Source organism: Thermomyces dupontii (genome assembly GCF_041956625.1).
Source record: "Thermomyces dupontii strain NRRL 2155 unplaced genomic scaffold VTN31scaffold_2, whole genome shotgun sequence".
NCBI classification, from domain to species: domain Eukaryota; kingdom Fungi; phylum Ascomycota; class Eurotiomycetes; order Eurotiales; family Trichocomaceae; genus Thermomyces; species Thermomyces dupontii.
In genome coordinates this window covers 1,220,195-1,243,057 of record NW_027192308.1, presented here as the reverse complement: position 1 = coordinate 1,243,057, position 22,863 = coordinate 1,220,195, and the positions used below count along the sequence as shown (strand labels likewise).

Sequence of the window (22,863 nt, the reverse complement as noted above, 5' to 3'; positions counted from 1 at the left end):
CCGGCAGAATGAGGAGACAGCAAAAGCCGAGATCGAGGATCGAGTCGAGTCAAAGACTCCGAGACAAGCAAAGCATCTGATGACCCTGGTCTCCAGGAAAAGACAGCACCAGTTGCACCGGGGACAGAAGAGTCAAGGTTCTCCTGGGTCTGGATAGATTCGTGAATCCTGCATCCCAGAAGAACGAGCGATTCCGGAGGCGGTGAAGAGAGGCAGAACCGGAGATGGCCAGAAAAAGTTTAGCGCCGGCAAAATGTTGTTCCGGGAGGCCATCCGGATATGACGCCATCAAGCTTGAGAGGTACCAAAATGACAGAGAGCAGAAGTACTTGTAATGAGCTACTACTACTACTACAGATGAGAACAGAACCATTGTTGAATACTACCTTTGACTTTGATTGGGAATAAGAGCCCTCAAGAAGGCAAACTTGTAGACTCTGCACTTCACATCAATAGAACGAGAGACCCTGTCTCATCATGCCAGTGAGAACAAGACCAAATCGATCCGCCCAACAGTTTGGTAGCAAAGTGAAGTTCATCTAGTAGAGGAGATACATCCTGGACAGGGACGAAAGAGCCAGGATAGAGACAGTTGATACGGAGGAAAACATGCAAACCGCTCCGCCGAAATCGACGCCGCATGAAAACGATCGGAGAACAGATATCACGGCATCATGTAGAGCACAACTAGGAGGGTATGAAATTCACGTGCCGCAAAACTGAAAGCCAATCTCCATCACGTTGTCATCGTTTCTCTAAGATGTAACTCCATTACCAAATGCAAGATCACCCGCTGGGCATTCTCCATTCCATCCCACCGCAGTCCGGTCAACCATTCAGTCACAGATTAGGCATCTACAACGCGGAAAAGATGAAGAGCTGCAAAAAGGTCAGCATAAAAGTACCTCGACCAAGGATCCAAGGATGAATGACGCACGTTGTTCGTTGCAGCAATCGCAATGCTATCCTCGTGGGGATGCCAGCTCATGTGCAGAATCTTCTTGTTGAAGTCCACTTGGTCGGCATCAGTCTCTCTCCGCATGCGCGACCCGATACCAGCTGGACTGCTCCCCCTCGAGCCATTCTTCTTGCCGTTCTTGTTCATCGGCGTCGGCACGCCCACCTTCTTGGCCTTGAACGCCGACTTGTCCGCCTGGAGTACGATCTCGGTCTCCTTGTTGGGATCTGTCGGGTAGATCATAAAGTTGTTGTTGTAGCTGCCCGTCATGACGTGCTGGCCATCGCCGGAGAAGACCACCTCGAACTTGTCGAAGATGCTGTCATTCTCGTAGGTGTCGCACAATCGCGGTCGCAGGTGCTCGTGGATTGGAATGACCTTGATGGGTTGTCGCTCCATGTTGACATCCCAGACCTTTACCGTCAAGTAATCGCGGGAAATGATGTAACGGCCATCGTGGGAGAAGCGGACGTCGGAGATGGAGGAGATGATTTCGGAAAAGAACGAGCGGGAGGACGCGTCCTCCTCTTGCTCAAAGACTGTAATGCCCCGTTAGCAACATCATGAGCAAGAAATCATACTTGCAATTCCGAGCAACCTACGTTTTGCATGCTCGTCGCACAGAGCGCGAGTGCGCATGTCGGCAAGCTTGATTGTCCCTTTTGAGCTGGAGTACATGAACCAATTGCAACTGATAGGATGGAACTCGGAGGCGGTAATGACCTCGGTCAACTCTTCCATGTTGGCGGGCTTGATGTCCACGATGTTGAAGCTCTGGTCTTGAATGTTGAGGTTCCACAGGTTGATGCGCAGATCGTCACTGCTTATAAATGTTTCGCCGTCACTGTTGACGGAGATGCTGTTGATGTGGTAGGCGTGTGCGTTGGCGTACGTTCGACGGGGCTGGGCCGCGACGACGGTGTCATGATGGGTCAAACGCGGGAGCTTGAGCATGGAGGGATCTTTGATAGAGATTTGCGGCGGTCGCGGTGGCCCGCCTCCGATTACCCCAGCGGGTGTCAAGTCGGTCGAGAGGTTGTTCTCCGCGACGACTTTAAGGGACTTGTCAAAGACCTTCCATAGCTTTATCGTCTTGTCGTTGGTGGAGAGCAGGTAGTGGGAGGGATTTGACCGTTTACACCACTTGATCTTGTTGATCTTTTCTTCGATTTCGAGAGATTTTAGATAATCGAATTCCGGCTCATGCGATTGGAACTCGGTGTGGAACTTGTACTCGCACGTTTTTTTCTGTCGGAGCGTCAGCTGCGGCCGTCGACTGACCTGTTCGAGGGCAGAGAACGCATACCGTCTCGTTTCGCTCGAACAGCACCACTCGACCGCCTTTATCTCCGGTGGCTAGGTAGTTGCCTGTATGGTCGAATTCAACTGTCGAGATGATATCGGCTGCAGTAGTCAGCATGCGGAGCTGATCAAACTGTCCTCCGGCCCACGTACCTTCTGTAATATCCTCCACATCCCCCTTGTCGCCGAAGCATCTGCATTTTGCGTCAGTTCTAATCTCCCGGCCTACTCCGGGCCGTACTCACTGTGTAAACTTCCAGGTAGGCGTCCCTGGATCTCCGTCGACCATCTTTCAAGATTCCGCAAGGCCAGATGAGGGAGAGCGGGAGACAGGAGACACGTGAATAGCGTAGAGAGAGGGAATAGAGAGAAGAGGGAAGAGCGGAGAGGCTATGGTCGAGACTGACGAGGGTTGTGGGATAGCGGAAGAGATTGACTTGGGGATCGAACGGAGCAACCCGACCGGGGGGGAGTGGGGGAACGACGGCGAACTGGAGGGGAAGAGGAACGATCAGCGACAAGCTCGGAGATGGAGAAGATATTCCAAGAGAACTTAGAAGAAAAAAAAAAAACGCTCTTGATGCGGAGGTGTTGTTTTTGCGTTTGGGTACCTCTCGCTCGAGGGTCCGCAAGGGCGGGACAGCGAAAGGCACTGGAGCAGAAGGCGACCAATCGACACGGAACCGAGTGGGAAGAGTACGGCGATGTCGAACAAGCACTTACCGGTCGGGGGATCAAGGGACACGCAGGGACGAGCAAAGGAGGAGTGTCGGAGGGGTTGACGATGACGAATGACGAGATGTTGGAGGGGGGGATTTCAGATCCAAGTCTCCAGGGCGGGCGAAAAAAATACTATCAGATATGTACGGACGGTAAAGACCAAGCACAGAACAGAAGTCGAATCGCGGGAATTGATATCGAATCGATCTGTATATTCCGGAGCTGTTCAAAATCAAATCGTTATTTTATTTAAAAAATTGGTTCAAGAGAACCTACTCTCTTAAAAGCTGAGGCAAGAAATACACAGTTCAGCCTGACGACCAGAAACCAGTGTCTTAGACGAGATACCACGGCTGAGCAGATCAGGGCCAAACGGAGTCTTAGCTGTAGATTCCAGCCCACACAGAGTATCGATGGTGGAGATGGAGAATCACGGCTGTCGTCATTCACGGCGTCGGCGTTGCTGCATTCGAGCAAGAAAGACTGCCCGCTGCGAGTGACATCAAGAGTTACAAATGTGGATAACTAGGTTACATTTGCGGGTATATAACTTGAATAACGTGGATATATAACTAGGTTCCGCTGGGCCGAGGTATGTACTGGCGAGAGCTCTCTATCATCGACTCGTGTGATTCTTATGATTGAGAATGAGAAATCCATTCCCGATTTCTGCCCTCATGCAGAAGAAAATACAAAAGGTTCATGGAACGCAAACAGCCTCAGAGTCAGAAGAACCGGGAGGATGACCAGAATGGCTCCTCCCATCAACGGCAGAACAATGGTGCCAATCCGGAAGAGAGTCTCAGTGACCGCATCCGGCATTCTGCCAGAGGGCTTGCCCGCCAGGCCGTGATGCCGCCGAATGGGCGTGGTTTGGGGTCTGATCTGGCGCAAGCATTGACGGACGGCAAGGGTTCCTCATCATCGTCTGCCTCTCTACACGGCCATCATTCTCTACATGCAGTTCCCAGCTCCAGCGCCAGCAGTAGCGCCGCCAACAACCTGCAAACTGGAACCTTTCGATCCGCGCCACAGCCGACGACGACGACGACGACGACGACGCAGCTAGGAGACGAGGCCGGTCGCCAATGGGACGAGTTCCAGCACGACTACGGAGAGCTGCTACACCCAGGTAAGGACAAAGGCAAGCAACGGGCACAAGACGACCACGACTTCGAAACCGCATGGCGTACCGCGACGACAACCACATCAACAACACGGGATGACGCTGAGGCAACAGCCGACGGAGCAGCCGTCGTCGCGCTGCTATCCTCTCCATCGTTCCACGACGAGGTCTCTGCGGGCGCTGACTCGACCACACCTCCTCTGACGGAAACCGAGCTTGAGATTCTCAACTCCTTCCGTCGACACTCTGGCACGTCTGGCAAGGGTCTATCTGCGAGGAGCTTCGTCCCGGGCATCGATACGGTTCTGGAGAATACCCATGGCGGGGGAGACCCATTGACCCTGCGTGATAAGGTTCTTGCTCATCTCCCCGGATCGGAGGACTGGTTAGCTGTGGAGGAGAAGTATACGGATGAAGTCTGGGGGTATCTCCGACCGACTCTCGAGGCTGCGCTCGAGGAGCTCAAGCTCAATAAGTTGGACAATGACCACTCTGCTCAGGGCGGTGGCAAGGAGCCTGATGGCCCAGCTGTGAGGCGGTTGAAGATGATTCTGAGACATATGCGAGAGTGAGCTCACTCCTACCTTGTAACTATGTATTGGTGTATCTGTATACGAGAATAGAACGGGAATCATGAATCGATCTGAATTGATAAAATACAACTATATCATGGTATACAAAATCATCAAGCATAAAAAAATCAATCCATTTCCCTAATGCACCGCCCTTTACATTTAGAACTTGAGGCTAGGCTTCTGGCCCTTGACGCGGCCGATCACGACCTGCGACGCGTACTTGGGAATCACCTCATCGTCGTGCAGCATCTCGAATTCTAAACCTCGTTAGTCAATGCAACTCCTCAGCATTTGGATAGATCACTCACCCTCAGATGCATCACGGCCCATGAAGTTGTACAGAGCCTGGGCTCCGCCCGGGTGCTCGTTCACCCAGTTCGTCAGGTCCAGCACCACACCCTTGACCACGATCCACAGGTCATCCTTCTTGTTGTGCTTAGCAACCTCCTCCATTGTGAACTCCTTGTCCGGGATCTGGAACTGCGAGACGTCGTTGGCCTTGGCGCTAGACGACGCCGTCTGGGTCGCGGACGCCTCCGCGGGCGTCAGCGCGCCAGCGATCGGCGCCTCCACGCGGTCTGACGACGCGGGGGCCTTGCCGCCGTCCTTTGCGCCGCTCCACTCGACGGAGATCTTGCCCGGGTTCGACGGGTCGATGTGCAGCGAAATCTGGTTCAGCCGCTGCTGCGCAGTCGACTGCTTCGACAAGGACAGCACCTGCTGCAAGAGGTACCGGCTGGCGCTGTCGCCGGCAACACGTCCGTACACCACGCAGCCCAGCAGTGACGAGCCACCCAGACGGTTGGCTCCGTGCACGCCACCCGCCAGCTCACCGCAGGCATACAGGCCCTCGAACGGCTTCTTCTCCGAGTTCAGCACCTCCGCCTTGTCATTGATCTCGATGCCACCCATGGTGAAGTGCAGCACCGGCTCCATCAGGGCCACATGGAACGTGTCGTCGATGCTGAACGGCGTGTTGTGGAAGTACTTCTTCCCCCACGGATCCTTCTTCTTGCCTGCCGCAATCTCGTTGTACTCGTCAAACGTCTTCTTGAGTGCCGCCTCGCCGCACCCAATCTCCTTGGCCAGCTCCTTGCCCGTCATCTTCTTCATCAGACCGCGGCCGGAGTAGTGGCGTGTGTGGAAGTCCAGCACGTTGGATGCCTTGCTGTTGAGCACCAACCGGATGGGCCACTTGCCCTTCTCCTTCTCCTTCCACATCTGGCCGGAGACGTAGTCGCGGTGGCCAAGCTCATCCGAGAACCGCTGCCCGTCCGAGTTGAGCAGGATACCACCCTCGCCGCGGAGTGCTTCCGCGGCCAAGAACTTCCACTTGGACGTGGGATCCTTGGGATCAACCAGGCCGGTCGGGTGCACCTGCACCTTATCCATATCGATGCCGTTGGCGCCGATGGCCATCAGCATCTTCTGGCCATCACCCGTCGCGTGCTGGCCGTTCGTGCTCGACAGGCCAAAGGTATCGGGCCGGTACTTCTTGAGGAGCGAGTCGTCAGTGAAGTCGGCGGCATAGCCACCGGTGGCCAGGATGACGACGCCGTCAGCCTTGTGCGTCTGGCCGTTGTACTCGTAGGTAACACCGGTAATCCGGTTGCCCTCCTTGTTCACGGCGGTCACGCGGGCCTTCTTGAGAACCTGCACGCGGTCCGGCTCCTTCTCGGTCAGCTCCTCGAGGCGCTGCATCAACGCGTAGGTGATGGCCATGCCGGGGAACTTGGCATCATGGCCACGGTGCGTTCGGGGCTGGCTGTGACCACTACAGGACATTTAGCTTGGGCGACTACGTAGAAAGCAATCAACGAGAACCTACCCCAGGCGGGACACCAGCGACAGATCCAAACCAAACACATCCTGCAACCACTCAACGGCGGAGGCAGAGTTGTAGGTCAGCACGCGGATCAGATCCGGACGTGCCTTGTCACGGGCTGATCGGAGAGTGTCCTCGTAGAATTGCTTGACCGAGTCCTGGATTCCCAGCTCGGTCTGGCTGCGGGTCAGAGCGCCGTTGATGCCGGACGTCGCCTTGGTCGAGTTTCCACCGAAGAAATCTGCTGCTTGTTAGCTCCGAAAAGACTGACCAAACGCAACAAAGCACGCACTTTGCTTATCCAGAACCAGGACATTGCCTCCATTCAGGTAGACGGTATGCGCGGCACTGAGACCGGACACTGCTGTGGTTTAGCCTCATCTCAAAGAACGGTCAAGCTGGGTTGGACATACACCCGCCACCAACAACAATAACTCTTTGCGGTGTCTGTGTCATGGTGAAGAATAGAACTCAACTAGGGGTCGAAAACAAAAAGGTCCTTTCTGCACACAAAACCAACGAAAGACTACGAGGGAGAGAATGCGTGGGGGACCAGCGGCTTTAATTTATTATTGAAGTGCAATCCGGGACTGGTCCGCAGCTTCACTCGGCCGAGGTTGACCAGCGGTGGCGGCCGAGTTGCTTCGGCGACTCGATTCCGGGGAACCCGGGCAATCTTCGGCCACGATCCCGTCCGAACCCTCGATACATTACTGTACACTCCCATCCACGGATGTTACTGGCTATGAATCTCGCTCTCTGAACGCTTGGAATTGCATTCTGGTTGTCAATCTCCGAGCATATGAAGTCAGAATCTCGAAATTCTTGGTCATCCGCTTTGGGTAATTACATTTACGTATTGTACCTACCTCTTTGAGGCACGATCACATGTAAATCCCGTCTTCCCCGTACGTACAGTATGTAAGTATCTGATTCTGATACTCTGACGCCTTGCATGCAAAAAATAAAAGGCCATTCTGCCTTTGAAAATAGGGATTTCTAGCGATGTTTTGTCCCCGGCATGATCAAGCAACTTTCACATGCAAATCCGACGACATTATTACTTATTATGGCGGCGAGTGACCAGCTTTTTTTGGAGACTACTAGTAATACCAATGTATTTTGAATCTCGGTACATTACGGAGTACATACAACCAAAAGACAAGAACCTAATGAATGAGATCCTCATGCCATATAATCATTCCAACAACAACATCATGTCAAAACATTCCAAAGCCTTTCTTTCCAGAACTGCCCTGCTCTCTCACGGAGCAATCTCCGCGCGAACACCTATTGTTACATAAGCTGAATTGAACGGCAATTGACTGGCCGCCCTAATTCCCCAGACCCGCTCCAAGCCTCAAACGCCTCGGCTAGAGGCTGGGGTCAATCACGTGATTAGTTATTTTCCTGGGGAAGGTTTTGGCCTCGGCTAAAGAGAGCCCGAGGACTGGACAAGCATGATGATCTCTCCGGCAGAGACTCAGGAGTACATTGGTACTCCAAAATCTCATCGCAAAGGACCGACCTTCCAACATGTACATTGACTACTCCGTTCAGAGTCAAGGACAGCCTGATCTTGTTGCTGAGAAGAGTCTCGGCTATTGAACTGAATGTCGGCTATTGAAGGCTACGAACGGTCGGAATTGCATCTCTTCTTCAATCAGAGTCATTAACTACATTGTTCTATCTGATCGTGACAAGTTCTACGGAGTACTTAGTTTCGCAACATTACCACCAGAATCCTCAGTTACATGGCTGAGCTCCAATGGTCTCGTCCAGTCTGATTAGTGCACCATCTGCGACGCAGCAAGCTCCTACAAACGCAATCAGCTCAAAGTCTCGGACTCAGCCGTCACTTGGGCTTACCGGAAAAGCATCAGAAACGCTGGCCGCCACGCGTTCCACTTCTTCAGCGACTCCTCGCACGCCCGCATCCCACAGCCGTAGATTCCTCCCCGTGGCCCCTGGTGTGCCGGCGGCATCGGAGACGCCCGAGTCGAAGTAGATGATCCCGTCGATCTGGTCGATACTCCCCTTTAACCGTCCTTGTTCCACCATGCGCGCTGCGTAGGCCTCCACCTTTTCAGCCGCCATGGTATCACCCGAGTCTGTCAGCCCCAAAATCGAGGCCAGTGCATCCGTCTTGATGTTTTCGTACAAACGGCTGGCGGCGACCAGGTTGTGCTCGAGCACCGCTTTATCGAGCACAGTAGAGCCATCGGCGGTCTGCGCGACTTGATGCGGTTGTAGTTTTTTCGAGAATGCGGCCACTTCTTCGGGCGTGATTAGTCGGTCCAGGTACATCTTCTCCAAGATGGCAAATTCATCCACGGAGGTGGCGCGATCGTCCTTGTAGAGCCGCGCGAGAGCACGCGCCCGTTGCGGGCCGGCCGGCGCCAGTACCGCACAGATAATTGCCGCCGACAGGGCTTGTAGTCTGTCATTCTCGTCCACTCCCACGGCCAAACTGACGTTGAAATATTCCTGGCTGGCCTCCAGAAAGCGACGGCGGGCATCCAGAATCCGCGCTTGCGAGAGCTGGAAGTGCAGCTTCAGCTCCGGGTCCTCAATCTTGGTCGGCAAGTTCTTGATCCGATTCAAGAAGGACTCGGCGCTCGTCGTGTCATCCTCCTCCAGGTACAACCGCAGAATCCGAATCCATAGTCGGATCTTGGCAGCGTCTGTAACCAAGCGTGACGAACTGTCCACGTGGATGCCCTGCAGCGCCCGAGCAGCGGCAATGTAATCTTCTTCTTCCTCGTATGCGTCGGCGAGGATCTCTCGGAGATTCGAGTCTTGTTCTTCGAGCGACGCGGAGCGAGACTGCAGCAATGTGACGGCGTGCTGGCCAACCTTGATCTTGGTCTCGTTGGGCAGGTCACGGAGCTTGGTGATAAAAGTATCGAGGAGCGGTCGAGAAACCACGACGCTCACATTGTCGCCGAGAATTGAATCAAAGAAGTAGATCAGATCCTGCGACAGCTGGTCTCCAGTCGAGCTGGTGACGATCTTGGTGAGCAGACCATTGTAGAGCTGCGGCTTGGACTGCTGAGGGGTCGAGGGGGACTCAATTTGAGATAGGGCCGATGCGACGGCCTGAGACGCCATGATGCGGCAAATTAGGGCGAGCTTCTTGACTTGGTTGATGTGGTCAACGAAGAAGCCAGCTGATACGGTATCGGTTTACGCGTGCAAATCGTGCACCAGCATAATGGAGCTGACTTCTCGAATGCTTGGAGCAGATCCAAACCCTTGTCCTCCTCTGAGCTTTCCACTGAGGTTCCGCAATGACTTTAGTGCCAGTTGACAGTCCTGAATGCCAGTTGATGACAGGAAATGATTATGTAATATACCCGCACTTCTCGATTTTGGCTCACCGCCTTCGGCGCCGGGGCGATTTTGCCGCCCCTCGTCATCAACGAGCTATCTGATACTGTACTCTGATTGTCACGGTCACTCAACATCTCTCGATTGCCTCTGGGTCACGACACACGGCATCGTTGCATCCGGCGGGCAAAGAGTTTTGACGAATCGTTGCTGCTGGCACTTTCAAATTGATCGAATTCGACGCGTCGGCCACATGGCTGCGCAAATCAAACAGGAACCTGGCGCCACGTCATTCATCAAGCCAGACCCGGACGTCAAAGGCGGCGCGCTGGCCGATGAAGATATCTACGAGGACGCGGGCGACTTGGACTTCTCCCAGGCACACCAAAATGTGTGGCTAACACGGATCCCGAAGTCGCTGTGGGAGCACTGGTCTTCGATTGACGACGACGAGGAAATCCAAATAGGCACAGTCCGGGTGGAAGGAGACGCACAGAACACGAAAAGAGTATGTTCTGGCATGATTCTGGCCATGATGCGAGAGAGATTTCTAACGGGAGTTTAGATAAGCCTACGTTTGTTCGAGCGCCCCGATAACAAAAACATCCCAAAAGACTACATCCTCAGACGCCAAAATGTGAACGCAAACAATTCCTCCTTTACCGTGCAAAATAGTTTTATCTTCTCTGAAAAGGATCTTCCCGGCTACAAGAACCGCGTCGACGTGCTGTTTGGCGAGGCTCGCTCGATGCTGTATGAATCGATGAAACGGGAAGCTCGGAAACAGTCCTACAAGAAGAAATGGGAGCCATACACGCGAAAGACTATTCCAAGTACGTTTGACTCAACAGCATGCTGTATTGTCTGCTAACAAGACCTTTGCAGAGCAAACTGCCATCGTTGGCAAGGTTGCGGACGAATTCAACTGCATCCCTGTCGAAAACGAAGAATACCATCGTATCAGCGAAGCTCGGGCTCTTGAAGCGCTCAAGCAAAAACGGGAAACCAAGTTTGTGCCCAAGATCACCGGCAAGATGCTCCAGCCCAAGACTGTGGTGCCAGGCGACAAAGGAGCATTCGTGGTGAGTATCACAATTCGGCGAGTTTATTTTGCAAGTCGCTAACTCGCCAATCAGCAACCAACAAAGCCTCCAAAGCCTCGTCCCCAAGACAACAAAACCACTCGTATGCCTCAGAACGAACTCTTGGATCTTATCTATCAGTGTTTCCGAGAGTACCGGTATTGGCCGTTCAAAGCTTTGAAGGCGAGACTGCGGCAACCTGAAGCGTACCTCAAACAAACCTTGGAGATGGTTGCTCACTTGGTCAAGTCTGGCGACTTTGCCATGACTTGGGAGCTCCGGCCCGAGGCCCGAGAGAGCAGCTACGCCCAAGCCCTGAACATGCAGCCGAAGGAAGAGCTGCCTCCAGAAACCGGCGTCGAAGGGTCCGAAGATGAGGTCGTGGGATCCGAGAACGAGGATGTTCAATTTGAGAGTGTCATATAACGGGTTTATTGCTTTTTACCTATACTTTCATGACGGCGTTGGAGTCCGGGAGGTTCGAAATGGGTTATGGAACTTGTATAATGATATACATCCAGTTTCAATCTGAGCAGTCCACAAACAACGAGTAGTAGTAGCCCAATATGTAGTACAATCACCATAACGAGTCCTTACCCTGTTCAACTCGTCGAGCTGAAGCTCTGCTGCCCTGAAACGAACAAAGTGAGTGGAAGGGTCCGAAGTGTCCACGCGAGGACCGACCGACTGCAGCAAGAAAAAATACCCCACTAACTACTCCGTACGGAGTACTACACAGCCAGCCTTGGCATTTCTCCCCTTTCCAAATTCCTCCCTGTTCCGAACTTCCGCCCTGTGCCTCACTTTGTTCTCCCTTCACTTTTTAAAAGGCGGGGTCCCCCGCCTGGAAACCTACAACTCCCATCACTCTTGCATACAATTAGTTTACTAGGGTCTACATTTTACTACTCCCGTGTAGAAATATTCCTCTACTCTCGCTCTGCTGCAATGTAAACTTCTGACGGGGTCGTCATCGGCTCCAAAAACAGCAAGGCTCCTTGGAAGTAGCCTGGATCCATCTGTGAAATTCCAGGACTCCCTTTGCAGGACATGGCGGATGTTCAGCGCAGGACGGCGCCGTCGCGCGTGTGCCCTGAGGGCGAGCCGGCGCTTGTAAAAATGCTCTGGTGTTTTGTGGTGCCCGCGCGTGCAGTGCAGTTCTGCATCTGCATGGCCTCGCTTTTCGACGTACCAGGCAAAGTCCCCATGGCCTGATCTTGTTGCGAGTAGCTTCCTGAGTGTGAATCGCGGAAGCGTCCATTCTGTTTGGGGCTTATGGAGCGGGATGTCGAGCTCCTTATACCTTTTTTGGCGCCTTGGCCGCCCAGTAGTTCTCAAAGTCCCGCTTTCGGCGGAAGGCGAACGTTGCTGAGGCACTGGGTTGGGACTCCATCGTAGCCGCCTGTTGGGCCACGGTCTTCGCCTCGTTGTGTCTCGTTCCCTGTGATCCCTGTGTGTCCTAGGACCCATTTGATGATGACTTTTCCTGGGCCGGAGAGTCTTTTCCTTGCTTCCCACGTTTTCATCACCTCTACCAACTGGGTGAATATGCTTTGGCTGGATGTGGGGGGATCTTTGCCTAGTTCCCTCGCCACTTCAAGGTCGTCTAGGCAGATGTATATGTCCCTCGCGAGTCTTGCTTGTTCGAGTTGACTTGGAAGAGCATTACAATTCGGTTCGTTCGTGCCCTGAAACGAAGTGAGTGAAAGGGGGTGTGTTCCTAACTAGCGTCCAGGGTCAGGGCCATTCCGTGCCTCCGGCGTAGGATGTTCTTCTCCCGAAAACCTCGTGGGAAATTCGTTCGCAACTGGATCGATGACCAGCGTGAAGGCCGGATTATTGCCGACCACCGTAGGGCCATTCTGTGCCTCCGGCGTAGGATGTTCTTCTCCCGAAAACCTCGTGGGAATGCCGTTCGCATTCCCATCGATGACCAGCGTGAAGGCCGGATTATTACCGACCACCGTAGGGCCATTCTGTGCCTCCGGCGTAGGATGTTCTTCTGCCCAAAACCTCGTGTCATCGATGACCAGCGTGGTCCCTTGGAAGGCCGGATCACCGAGGTCGTCCGGTGACACTGTCGGTGGCTCCGTAAAAAAATTCCTTCCTGGGATTTCTGGGCTTTCGGAACGTGCTGCTCCTTAGGGCCTTTAGATCGGGATCAGCATCTTACCATTTACCAGCTCTCCCTGCCTTCTTCGTTCTTCCAGCGTGCATATGAGGGTACTTGCGTGTGCTTTGAAGCTTTCAGAGGGCGGATAGCTTCGCCAAAATTGTGCAGTTCGTGGAAATATCTCACTTTCGTCCAGCGAAATGATGTTTGTCATGAGACAGAAGTAGCCACAAGAGCTAACAATGCCTTCGACATTCCATGAGTTTGCTAAAGAAGTTCCGTGCTTTTAACATGGTTGGAACCGAGTTCTCTTTGCATTCGGTAAATCCTCTATTGAGGTATGCAAAAGGCAATACGCCTTTTCAATCCATCGTGATCGCTTGACACCTGGCCTGGACTGCCATCGGGAAGATTTATGCGCCAACAACGTGTCAAAAAAGTCGCCGGGGGAACCTTCTGTGGAATGCGGGAAGGTGAGGGACAATTACACAAGAACAAGGAGACAAGATCACAAAAGATGCTCCAACTCCATACTCGTATGATTTGCCTCTGTCCGTCAGCGCCTCATGCTGCGGCGGTGCTGTGTCAGCAACATCACTAGTCCAAATCGGGACTAGCGCAGGAGGGCCTGAGCGACTGACCGACTGAGGCAAGTCCACAGTCTTGGCAGCTCTTGGCAGTTGGCACTCGCGCCCCCAGTTTGAGGGGTGTGCGCACAACTTGAATCCTTGCCGCAGTCACGTGACTTTCGTCCTTTGGAATCCTGGACTTGAGTCTTAATCCACCCGCGCCTCCAACACTCGAGTCTATCCACCAAAACGCATCGACCATGACAGAAGATAGTGAACTTTTGGAGAGGATCAGACGATTAGCTGGTATGTCAAATCGAATACTCCCGTCACATTCAATACTCACTCTGTCAGGTCGAATCAACCAGCACAAAAGCCAACTCGCCCAGAATCAACACGCTCCCCCTCCACATTATGCGCGTCATCACCGAGGAGGATGGGCGCCCTATCGAACAAGGGGCGCGCCGCGACGTCCCATCACCCATCGTAATCGGACTCTGGTGCTCAACCAAACAGCTGGGAACACGGCAGAGTCGTCAGGCGAGATGGGGAGTGACAACGAAACCAAGCCCGCACAGCCAGGTGGAAGCGGATGGGTTGCCAAACGGGATCGCCACATGCAGCTGATTAACTCGGCTGTCTACGATAGGGAAGCTCAGGCCCGGGCCAAAGCCATGGCGGAAACCCAGAAGCGTAAAGCAGAGAAACGGGCCAAGATGGAGGAGGCCAAGGTCATGAGATACGCGCAGGGTTTCGGTCAGGCTCATCCCGGAACTGCAACGGCCGCGACGCAGCGTCCGATGACGTATCAGATCTTTGTCAACGGGATTCCCTTCCAAGTAGCCAACGGGGGGAGCAAGCTGATCAGACTTTCCAGTACGTCGCTCACTGGTGCGCCTTGCTCGAGAACCGGCTTACCCGTGGTAGACGACCCGAATACAGTTAGCATGACTCCGAAGAGGGTCAGCGTCGGTGGCGTGACTTTTGTTCGCAGCAAGAAAGGCAACCTTCATCGCCTTGGTGCCGTGACGTCGAAGAGGTATTGTCGTGGGATATCACTGGTGGCAGGAACCGGGTCTCACCTATTTTGCAGGAAACCAGGCAAGGTCAAGAAACGAGATGAGCTTTGCAAGCGATTCTCTCGAACGGGTACCCTTATCTCCCTTCCCTCGATCCTGTGAAATCCGTGCGCTCGTGTCTTGATAACGAGACAGCATACCACCCGCGTGTAGGTATTACTGCTGGGATGCTGACATCGCTTGTTTTTTCTTTCTTCTAGGGACGTGCTACAAAGGACCATCATGTCCGTACATTCATGATCCGAACAAGGTAGCCATTTGCAAGGAGTTCCTTCAGACCGGTAAATGTCCGTCTGGAGACTGCTGTGATTTATCGCACGAGCCGTGTCCAGAGCGGTCACCAGTGTGCGTGCATTTCCTTCGCGGGCGTTGTTCGAACCCGGAGTGCCGGTATGCGCACGTCCGAGTGACGCCTGGGGCACCGGTTTGTCGGGCGTTTGGAATTCTAGGATACTGCGAGAAAGGGGCCGCGTGCCTGGAGCGGCATATCTACGAGTGCCCTGACTACGCCAATACGGGCGTGTGCAAGAAGAACAAGTGCACCCTGCCTCATGTCGACCGGGCAGGACAGATTCGCAAGAATGCTGCTAACCGTGCAGAAACAACTGCAACGGAGGAAGATGAGGATGTGTCCAGCGAAGATGAGGACGACGCCATCGACTCGGATGACGTTGACTCCGATGAGCTGGACGAGGATGACAACGAACCCACCGAGATCATTGTCGATGGGGGATCTCCTGACGTTGAGCTCTCGGGGCAGCAGGACTTTGTCCGCTTCTGAGGCTGTCCTGTCTCGGGCTAACTAACTGCACAGTGGCGACAGTAGTATTCATTCGCATCATCCTCGACGTATAACTTCCTACTGCAGAAATCGGTTGCAGTACTCGTGCATTCCGGCTGTCTCTTTTGTTCGTCGTTTATTGGCGTTTTGGCGGACGGTTTTTTGTTCGTTCTGTTTATGGCGAGATACCCGGAAAGACGATGGAGAGAGTCTTCCAACCGTGGTGTAGGGTTATGGCGTGGCCATGCATGCATCGATGCACGCGTATCTCGACGTCTTACAGGAACATGGTTTTCTACTATTCTATTCATTTCTGTCTCTCTTTTCTCTGCATGGCAAACCCACGGGTTTTGACCTTGGGCTGTCGTGGCATATCCTCGACTCGATATCATAGACGAGGGGGCATGTATGAGTTATTAAATACTGTTTAATGGAATGGGATGGATTTCGAATGCATGGTTTGCTTTGATTCCTCATTGACCTGAGAGTGACTTGATAAAAATATCCTTTTGCGACGAGTGGATGGTCTGGGAGAATGGACACTTTGACGAGCAGGAGTGGCGTCATGACGCAGATGCATCTTCCCCCTCCCCCCTCCTCGTTGCCAACTCGTCATACTGGAAGAAAAGAGTCTCGTCTGAACAACTTTCGTGTCTTCATCTTCAGAGGAATTTTTTTTTTTTACAGGGAGGGACAAATAGTTGATAGGCAAGTCAAGATTTGGGGTTGTTTAGTCGCTGTCTCGTTGGGCATGAAATATTCCAGTCGTATTCAGAACTCAATTGAGCGCATTCGACGCGGGGGGAATACCGGCTGATTGAGCATTGCGGCGGTTTAAACGTAGAGTATGAAAAGCAAGGACCGCATTTCCCTTGTATCGGACTGCAGTGCAAAACTTTGGACTGCTTTGCAGAACAAGGCTGAGTTTCAGCTTTGACGTACTCTATCCTCGTAAGAGAGTGGTGAAAGAGCTTGATGGTAGGGAATGGTAAAGCAAGGGGAAAATTGGAAAAATAGAAAAACAAAATGGTCCCAGAGAGGCTCGAACTCTCGACCTTCGCATTATTAGTACGACGCTCTAACCAACTGAGCTATGGGACCACAGCTGTTAGGAAGCGGGGCAATCATGTTGTATCCGGCTTCAGAGTGCTACCCCGCCCCGTTGGTTCCTTGCGTGAAGCATATCATCCGTCCTACCACGAGACCCAATGTACGGAGTACCTACTACTGGGCACGGAGTGCTCCGTACACCGTAAAAGCTGTTCCTGGGGCGAGATTTGGTTCGAAGAAAAAGCAGCTGCATATCGTCGTCCTTTTTCCAAAGTAGGGCCGAAGAACCGCCTTGCCTTACTCTGTCCTCATCTCCTCACGTTTCATCTGTCATGTCCTTGATCACATGTACCTTGATCGAATGGGGAATGGGACTGGATCGTTTGTTTTTTTTTCTTTGCAGAGTTGCGGGCCAGGCTGCCGCTGCAGATTGCGCATTAGTCACAACCCAAATCTACTTATCGTGAAATGGGTTAGGCTTAAGGTACCTGAATCATGAATGACGAGCAGACTCAGCAGAGATGCCTTAGAATTCAGGCAGAGGTCGTGGGGGCAGCAAGTCGGGTCGGCGGTCAGTGGTCAGTGCTTCCAACCCACTTCGGCTCTTTGATGTAGGAAAGAAGAAGGTCGGAGAATGAGACAGGTCACGCTTTAGGGTTTCAATCAGACTATACAGTATGTACAGTATGGAGTGTCGGTTTTACTCCATACTGGAGTAGTGTCTACCCGACCGCCTCACTTCGATACTGAAACTTGAGGGGAATGGAAACTGAATTTGACCCGGCCGAGAAAAAGAATGCTCGATCTTTGTGCCTATTCGTCACGGAATCGAGAGTCTTTTGCGTTTCGAAGTCAGAGAATGAGTCATACTCTTGACTTTGGGTGCTTTTGAATGATGAGGATAGACTATAACAGACACGGTAATTGGGCCCAGAAGCTAGTTTATCAGATGTACCTGATTCGTGCGGAAGCTGGTCAATACTAGTATTCGCAGTTTGAAGAAGGTATCGGGGAGTCGACCGAGCGCTCACCGACTTTGATGTATACATACAAGCATGAGTCAAAGTCTCAGGTACCAAAATCAACCACTGAGATCAATTGTTTGTTTACGTCAATAACTCCATGGTAGCATTGTTCCGACTTCACCGTCTTTTGTCCTTTCTTGATTGTACCGGTACTCCGGAAGTGCCCGTGCTCAGATGGAGCAAGACATTGCCCGGATGCAGCTCATGCAGGTCTTATTATTTCCGTTGCCACACGGCTCGGATGGATCATCGCGGGCCCGCTGCCCTGGCGGATTGCGGACAATCCGCAGTCCACTTTGCTAAACCCGAAACTGATCCATGCGTCGCCGGGCTGGGTACAGAACACGGCGTCTTCCCGTCCTCCCGTCGAGGTGGGACTTGTGTGTATCGACCTACGGAGCACCGCGGAGGAAAAGAATGTCGGAGGTTGATGGCGGATCTGGTAGTCGATCCGTCGTCAGTGATAACGGTTGACTGTTGTAGATACAGGTCTAGGTAACTGATTACACTGTAGTAGTGTCCTAGCTGAAAGAAAAACAGTCCGTCCGACTCGGTAATCAAACCGACAAAAAGAATCTAAGGACGGTGGGCAGAGAACGGTGCGCTCGAGCCATCTAGGCTCTGGGCTCTGACCTGAGTGACCTATGAACTCGACTCTGGACGCCAGTCGAGCCCTCGGGGCACTGTCGACGCCTGATCCAATGCCTTGGATCAGGTACACATGGCCTTTGACACGGGGTTGGTCGAGCGTCATAGAGCACAGATACCCTATCCAGAAAAGCCTAGCCTACCTGATGCTCCCCGTCCAGACTTCGAACGAAGCTGTTGGACTCGTTCTCGGCAGGATCACACCCGGTTTCCCCGACCACAAAAGCCAGGAGTTTTGAGCGGGTGGCAGTGAGTTTCCCGGAGCTGTTGCTCGATTTGAGGTTCGATTCAAGCTGCAGAACGGCGTCTTGGGTTCGGTCCTCGAGGATTACATGCAGGGTGAACCGAGGATGGATCTGTCTCCCCATTACCTTGTCAGGTACTTGGCCTTTCTCGTTGCCCACTCATTTGTCATTTGTGTGGACTGTGGACATTCAGGCTGGAGCGCTCTGATACCATGACGAGGAGCTCGTTTCGAGTTCGTCCATCACCTTCTGACAAAGAGAGACTCGATGAGCGTGGATCGGAGTCTGCGCTAACCATTTATAGAATAGCGTCGGTCCCCCATCGAGCCCTCTCGGCCAGTGGATCTCCGCTGTCGGGCCGGCCCTGGGTCCCAAGGATCAGCTGTGGACTGTGATTGGTTTTTTTTTTTTTTTTTTTTTTTTTTTTTTTTTTTTTTTTGTTCAAACAACGGCTGGTTCGTTCAGTTCTTTCTTTCCCCGAAATCTTATCGGTCGTCATCTCAGTAGTGCCTGCAGTCCATTCATTCGATTGAATCGTTAACTATGTGGTACGTACTGTATGTAGTTCGTTAGGTTATGTGGAAAGATTATCTAATCTCTGCTTATGCGAACCTTAAGGTTAAGTTACTGATCGACCGTCCCGGTTGCTTCGTGAATATCGAAGAGTCCGCGGTATGCGCAGTCCAGGCTTCAGGCTGAGGTTCATGCCGGACTGTGAGTCACAGCGTGATCACAATCCTCTCCCCGCTCTTTGCTCCTTCGGAGATGGGAGCGGTGGATAGATCGTTTTTCTCTTTGATTGCTTTCTCTGCTTGACCTAGGACAGTTGACTGTCTACTCGGACTTTCGAGTACATCCTGTAGCATGTGTGTATGTACTATGATTCAGCATTCAATACTGTAATCTACCTCCTGCATTCGCCACAGTCTTCATCGAGGCTCGATCGGACCAGCAACTCCCATCGGGCTGTGTGTAATTTTCCACGCTCAGATAGGAATAGCCTAGACCCTCGCCATACACACCCAAACCGCCAAAATTACCGCATGGACCAATCGCATGACGCCCACAGAGGCTGCACGTCTGCCCAATACCAGAACAGAGCATCCAATCAACGTTGGCTCTGGTTCTCACTTGGACAGACCGCTCTCACGGAGCACGTCGGGGCTCGGCGGTCTCTGTTCCTCAGTGCGAAACTTTGGAGTCGAGAGAACAAGCAAGAAAAATTGGAGTGGAAAAAAATAGGTTAGAGAGCTTGGCGTGCAATGAACATTTTGGGTTAGTCAACGCTATGCTCCGAGGGTTAGTTATTATTTATTATTATGTACGAGTATGGAGTTATTGGAGCACCGAATAGAGTTCCGCCGCTGAAAGAAAAGGTATTTGTATAGGAAGATGCACTCCCCGGCCCCGAGTCGTTGAAGCATCACAACTCTGAACTTCAACACTCTAGATCAAGATCAAATCTTTTCTCCTTGAATCCCTCTCATCCATCCTCTCTCGACTTTCTCCTTGTCCTCTCTCTTCTCCCTCGTCAAATCCACCCGAACTCTGTCCCACCCTTCCGCTCCCCCCCTCCCCCCGCGCGCGCGCAACTTTCAACTACACACCGCTTCTTCTTCGAATCCCGAACCCCCTTTTCGCCATCGTCCTCGGGTCCTGCGCTGCGCGTCCTTTTTGACTCTCTGATCGCCGCAATTATTCTTTCTTCTCCCTTGCGCCCTCCTCCTCTTCGATTTCCGACTCCTGTTGTCCTCCCATCATGTCCCGCTTCTCACAACAATCCTTCGACTTTTACCAGCAGTCTCCTTCCGTGCTGGAGGCCAAACCCGCCTTTTCCGAGGAGGACGAGATGAGCGTGTTGGACGATAAGATCCTGGATCCCACGCCCGACTCGTCAATGGGCCGGTCAACATACGAGCATCCCAACGGCTTGCCCTATCCAGATCAATCGCAGCAGCAAAGCCAACCCCAGCAGCAACAACAACAACAACAACAACAGCAACAGCAGCAACAATCACAGTCACAACCACAACAGCAACAACAACAACAACAACACCCACAACATCAACCAGTCTGGGGAGAGTTTTCACATTCGGCTCCGCAATCACACCCTCCTACCCGCCAAAACTCCCAAGTCGCAACCACCATGTACGATTCCATCAACCATGCCTTCATGCGCCTCGACACCGCCCAGCCGGCCGACTTTACCCAACAAGCATCATGGCCCATGTCCCGGGGTTCCGGATCATGTACACCGACGGCCGTCTATGAACAGTTCCCCCATGAGTTCGACCCCAACGCCACCGGTGCGTTCGTTGGCAGCGCCGTGGGCCAGGTGCCCAATAATGTCGGATTCTCGCCGATGTCCTATCGTCCGGGGACTGTCTTTGGCGCTGCCGGCGGCGTGGCCATGTCGCCTCAGACGAGCCAGGGCTGGGTGCGGCCCGCATCCGAGATGACCGATGCGTCGAAGCAGACGCGAAGCCCGCAGTTCCGCTCCGATTCCAACCTCACTGTGCGTCGCGACGGCATTCGGAAAAAGAATGCGCGCTTCGAGATCCCGCCGGAGCGCACCCTCAGCAACATTGACCAGCTGATTGCGCAGTCCACTAACGAGGAGGAGATCAAGGAGCTCAAGCAACAGAAGCGGCTGTTGCGGAATCGGCAGGCAGCGTATGTATTGTCTTCGCTCGGTGTCCCCTTGTTCGTCACTGACTCGTCGCAGGCTCGACTCTCGTCAACGCAAGAAGCTCCACACCGAGAAACTCGAGGAGGAGAAAAAGCAGTTCACTGCCATGATCGCCGAAATGGAAGAGACGATCCACAACATGAAGCTCCGAGAGGCGGAGCTGCTGCGCGAGAAGGCTCAGTGGATGGCCACCCAGCAGCAGTTCAACCAGTACATCGAGAACCTCCACATGGAGAAGGACGAGCTCATCCGGGCACACACCCTGGAGACGGCTGAGCTGCGCAAGAAGAACAACATCCTCCGCGAGACGATGGAGAAGATGGAGCAGCAGCTGCGCAACGCCGGTATCGGCGGGTTCAACGAATTTGGCGACTTTGAGCAGCAGCTGGGCATGGATCACGACTGGGAAGACTTTTCCATGGTCAATGCTCTGTCTCTGGATCCCGAGCCAACGCCAACCTCTCGGGCAGAGGACTCGACAGTTGTCAAGTCGGAGAAGGCTGGTCAGACCTCCTCCTCGTCGTCGCAGCAGTCTTCGCAGCAACAGAACAACGACCACCCATTCAGCTGGAATGCGTTCTACATGTGCTTGCTGTTTGGTGCTTTCATTGCGTCCAACAGCGCATCGCTGTCGACGACGAAGCTGCCACAGCTCTCGGAGGAGTATCGCGCGGAGTCGGCGAACGTGCTCAAGGCGGTGCTGGCCTCCTCGACCTCGGAAAATGGCGCCACGGCAACCTCCTCGGGTGCCTCCGGTAGTGCTAGCCTGCCAGCAACTATTTCTGGTGCGGAGATGGCGCAGATCACCTCCGGCCCGGCGGCTACGGCTTCCAGGCTGGACGAACTACACGACACACTGGCCATGCCGAGCAAGCAGCAAGAAGACGCGCAGGTGTTTGCACTGAACCCGGATCAGTACAATGCGCTGACGACGTTTGACGAGATTGTCTCTGGCGACGCCAACAACGGCGGCGACAACAAAGACAAGGCGCAGAAGCCGACCAACCTGCAGCAGGCCTTTGAGGCGATGCGCAACCAGGACAGCCGGCGCAAGATGAACGGCGCCAGGGCAACCTCGGACGTCTACTCGCGCTCGCTGCTCTGGGATCGGGTTCCGGAGAAGGTCCTGCGGGACTTTAAGCGCATGGTGCGTGAGTGCGGTGCTTCGGCGGAGAAATGAATCTTCCTTTCTTCGCAGCTGCAGGCAGCTGCATCTCTTTGTTTTCCACTTTTTGATTTTTTTTTTTTCTTCGTCATCTTGTTTGACTAGCTAGTGTATTTTGACTATCGATGGCTTTTTTTTTTTTTTCATGGTGATCATGGGTTTCATGTTTTGGGTTTTCAACTGTTGTTCTTTTTTTGTATGACAGCATGAACAGGATGGCATGACAGGACACGATGGGTGTGACTGGCGGAATTTGGTTTGTGTTGATGCCGATGATGGTGATGATGACGATGTGATGTGATGTGATGATGGACGGATTTTTCTCATGATGTGATGTATTTTTTTTTCCTTCTGTACAAATGCAGTTTTTCTTTTCTTCCTTCGTTTCAACTTCTTCTTCGACCTTGGGTCCTGTTCTTTTTTTTTTTTTTTTTTTTTTCGTTGGTCAGGACCTATCCGCTCGTTTCGATCATTTCCTTTGTCAGGCAGTTCGATGAAATTGGATGAATGAGACGACGATGAATCAATAAAGTGATGATGATGATTTATGATGAGCCGATCCCTCTTCGATTCCTGTATGT

The 22,863-nt window shown here is 52.9% G+C and overlaps 8 protein-coding genes and 1 non-coding gene across 9 annotated transcripts; 4 read left to right on the top strand and 5 right to left on the bottom strand.

Moving 5' to 3' along the window:
* Positions 1–855: 855 nt before the first annotated feature.
* On the bottom strand, positions 856–2,549 carry VTN31DRAFT_2816 (uncharacterized protein; the record flags this gene model as incomplete). The annotated part of the gene is made up of 6 exons (XM_069403026.1): positions 856–879; positions 938–1,497; positions 1,561–2,206; positions 2,265–2,362; positions 2,414–2,454; positions 2,506–2,549. 6 exons carry the CDS (start codon positions 2,547–2,549, stop codon positions 856–858), a joined length of 1,413 nt encoding a protein of 470 aa, XP_069262249.1.
* A 1,133-nt stretch (positions 2,550–3,682) lies between these two features.
* Positions 3,683–4,678, top strand: VTN31DRAFT_2815 (uncharacterized protein; the record flags this gene model as incomplete). Its single annotated transcript, XM_069403025.1, has 1 exon — positions 3,683–4,678. One exon carries the CDS (start codon positions 3,683–3,685, stop codon positions 4,676–4,678), a length of 996 nt encoding a protein of 331 aa, XP_069262248.1.
* Positions 4,679–4,840: 162 nt separating this feature from the next.
* Positions 4,841–6,962, bottom strand: VTN31DRAFT_2814 (uncharacterized protein; the record flags this gene model as incomplete). Its single annotated transcript, XM_069403024.1, has 5 exons — positions 4,841–4,938; positions 4,990–6,455; positions 6,510–6,747; positions 6,799–6,867; positions 6,920–6,962. The coding sequence occupies 5 exons, from the start codon at positions 6,960–6,962 to the stop codon at positions 4,841–4,843; spliced, it is 1,914 nt and encodes a 637-aa protein (XP_069262247.1).
* A 1,331-nt stretch (positions 6,963–8,293) lies between these two features.
* Positions 8,294–9,617, bottom strand: VTN31DRAFT_2813 (uncharacterized protein; the record flags this gene model as incomplete). The annotated part of the gene is made up of 2 exons (XM_069403023.1): positions 8,294–8,323; positions 8,376–9,617. The coding sequence occupies 2 exons, from the start codon at positions 9,615–9,617 to the stop codon at positions 8,294–8,296; spliced, it is 1,272 nt and encodes a 423-aa protein (XP_069262246.1).
* A 472-nt stretch (positions 9,618–10,089) lies between these two features.
* Positions 10,090–11,344, top strand: VTN31DRAFT_2812 (uncharacterized protein; the record flags this gene model as incomplete). The annotated part of the gene is made up of 4 exons (XM_069403022.1): positions 10,090–10,344; positions 10,402–10,669; positions 10,722–10,918; positions 10,973–11,344. 4 exons carry the CDS (start codon positions 10,090–10,092, stop codon positions 11,342–11,344), a joined length of 1,092 nt encoding a protein of 363 aa, XP_069262245.1.
* Positions 11,345–11,806: 462 nt separating this feature from the next.
* VTN31DRAFT_2811 (uncharacterized protein) lies at positions 11,807–12,388 on the bottom strand (the record flags this gene model as incomplete). Its single annotated transcript, XM_069403021.1, has 1 exon — positions 11,807–12,388. The coding sequence occupies one exon, from the start codon at positions 12,386–12,388 to the stop codon at positions 11,807–11,809; it is 582 nt and encodes a 193-aa protein (XP_069262244.1).
* Positions 12,389–13,860: 1,472 nt separating this feature from the next.
* Positions 13,861–15,460, top strand: VTN31DRAFT_2810 (uncharacterized protein; the record flags this gene model as incomplete). Its single annotated transcript, XM_069403020.1, has 5 exons — positions 13,861–13,906; positions 13,955–14,476; positions 14,528–14,639; positions 14,694–14,749; positions 14,880–15,460. 5 exons carry the CDS (start codon positions 13,861–13,863, stop codon positions 15,458–15,460), a joined length of 1,317 nt encoding a protein of 438 aa, XP_069262243.1.
* A 1,027-nt stretch (positions 15,461–16,487) lies between these two features.
* On the bottom strand, positions 16,488–16,561 carry VTN31DRAFT_t28. Its single transcript has one exon. It is a non-coding gene; the product is annotated as a tRNA-Ile (tRNA).
* A 3,626-nt stretch (positions 16,562–20,187) lies between these two features.
* On the top strand, positions 20,188–22,297 carry VTN31DRAFT_2809 (uncharacterized protein; the record flags this gene model as incomplete). Its single annotated transcript, XM_069403018.1, has 2 exons — positions 20,188–21,101; positions 21,154–22,297. 2 exons carry the CDS (start codon positions 20,188–20,190, stop codon positions 22,295–22,297), a joined length of 2,058 nt encoding a protein of 685 aa, XP_069262242.1.
* Between the last annotated feature and the right edge of the window lie 566 nt (positions 22,298–22,863).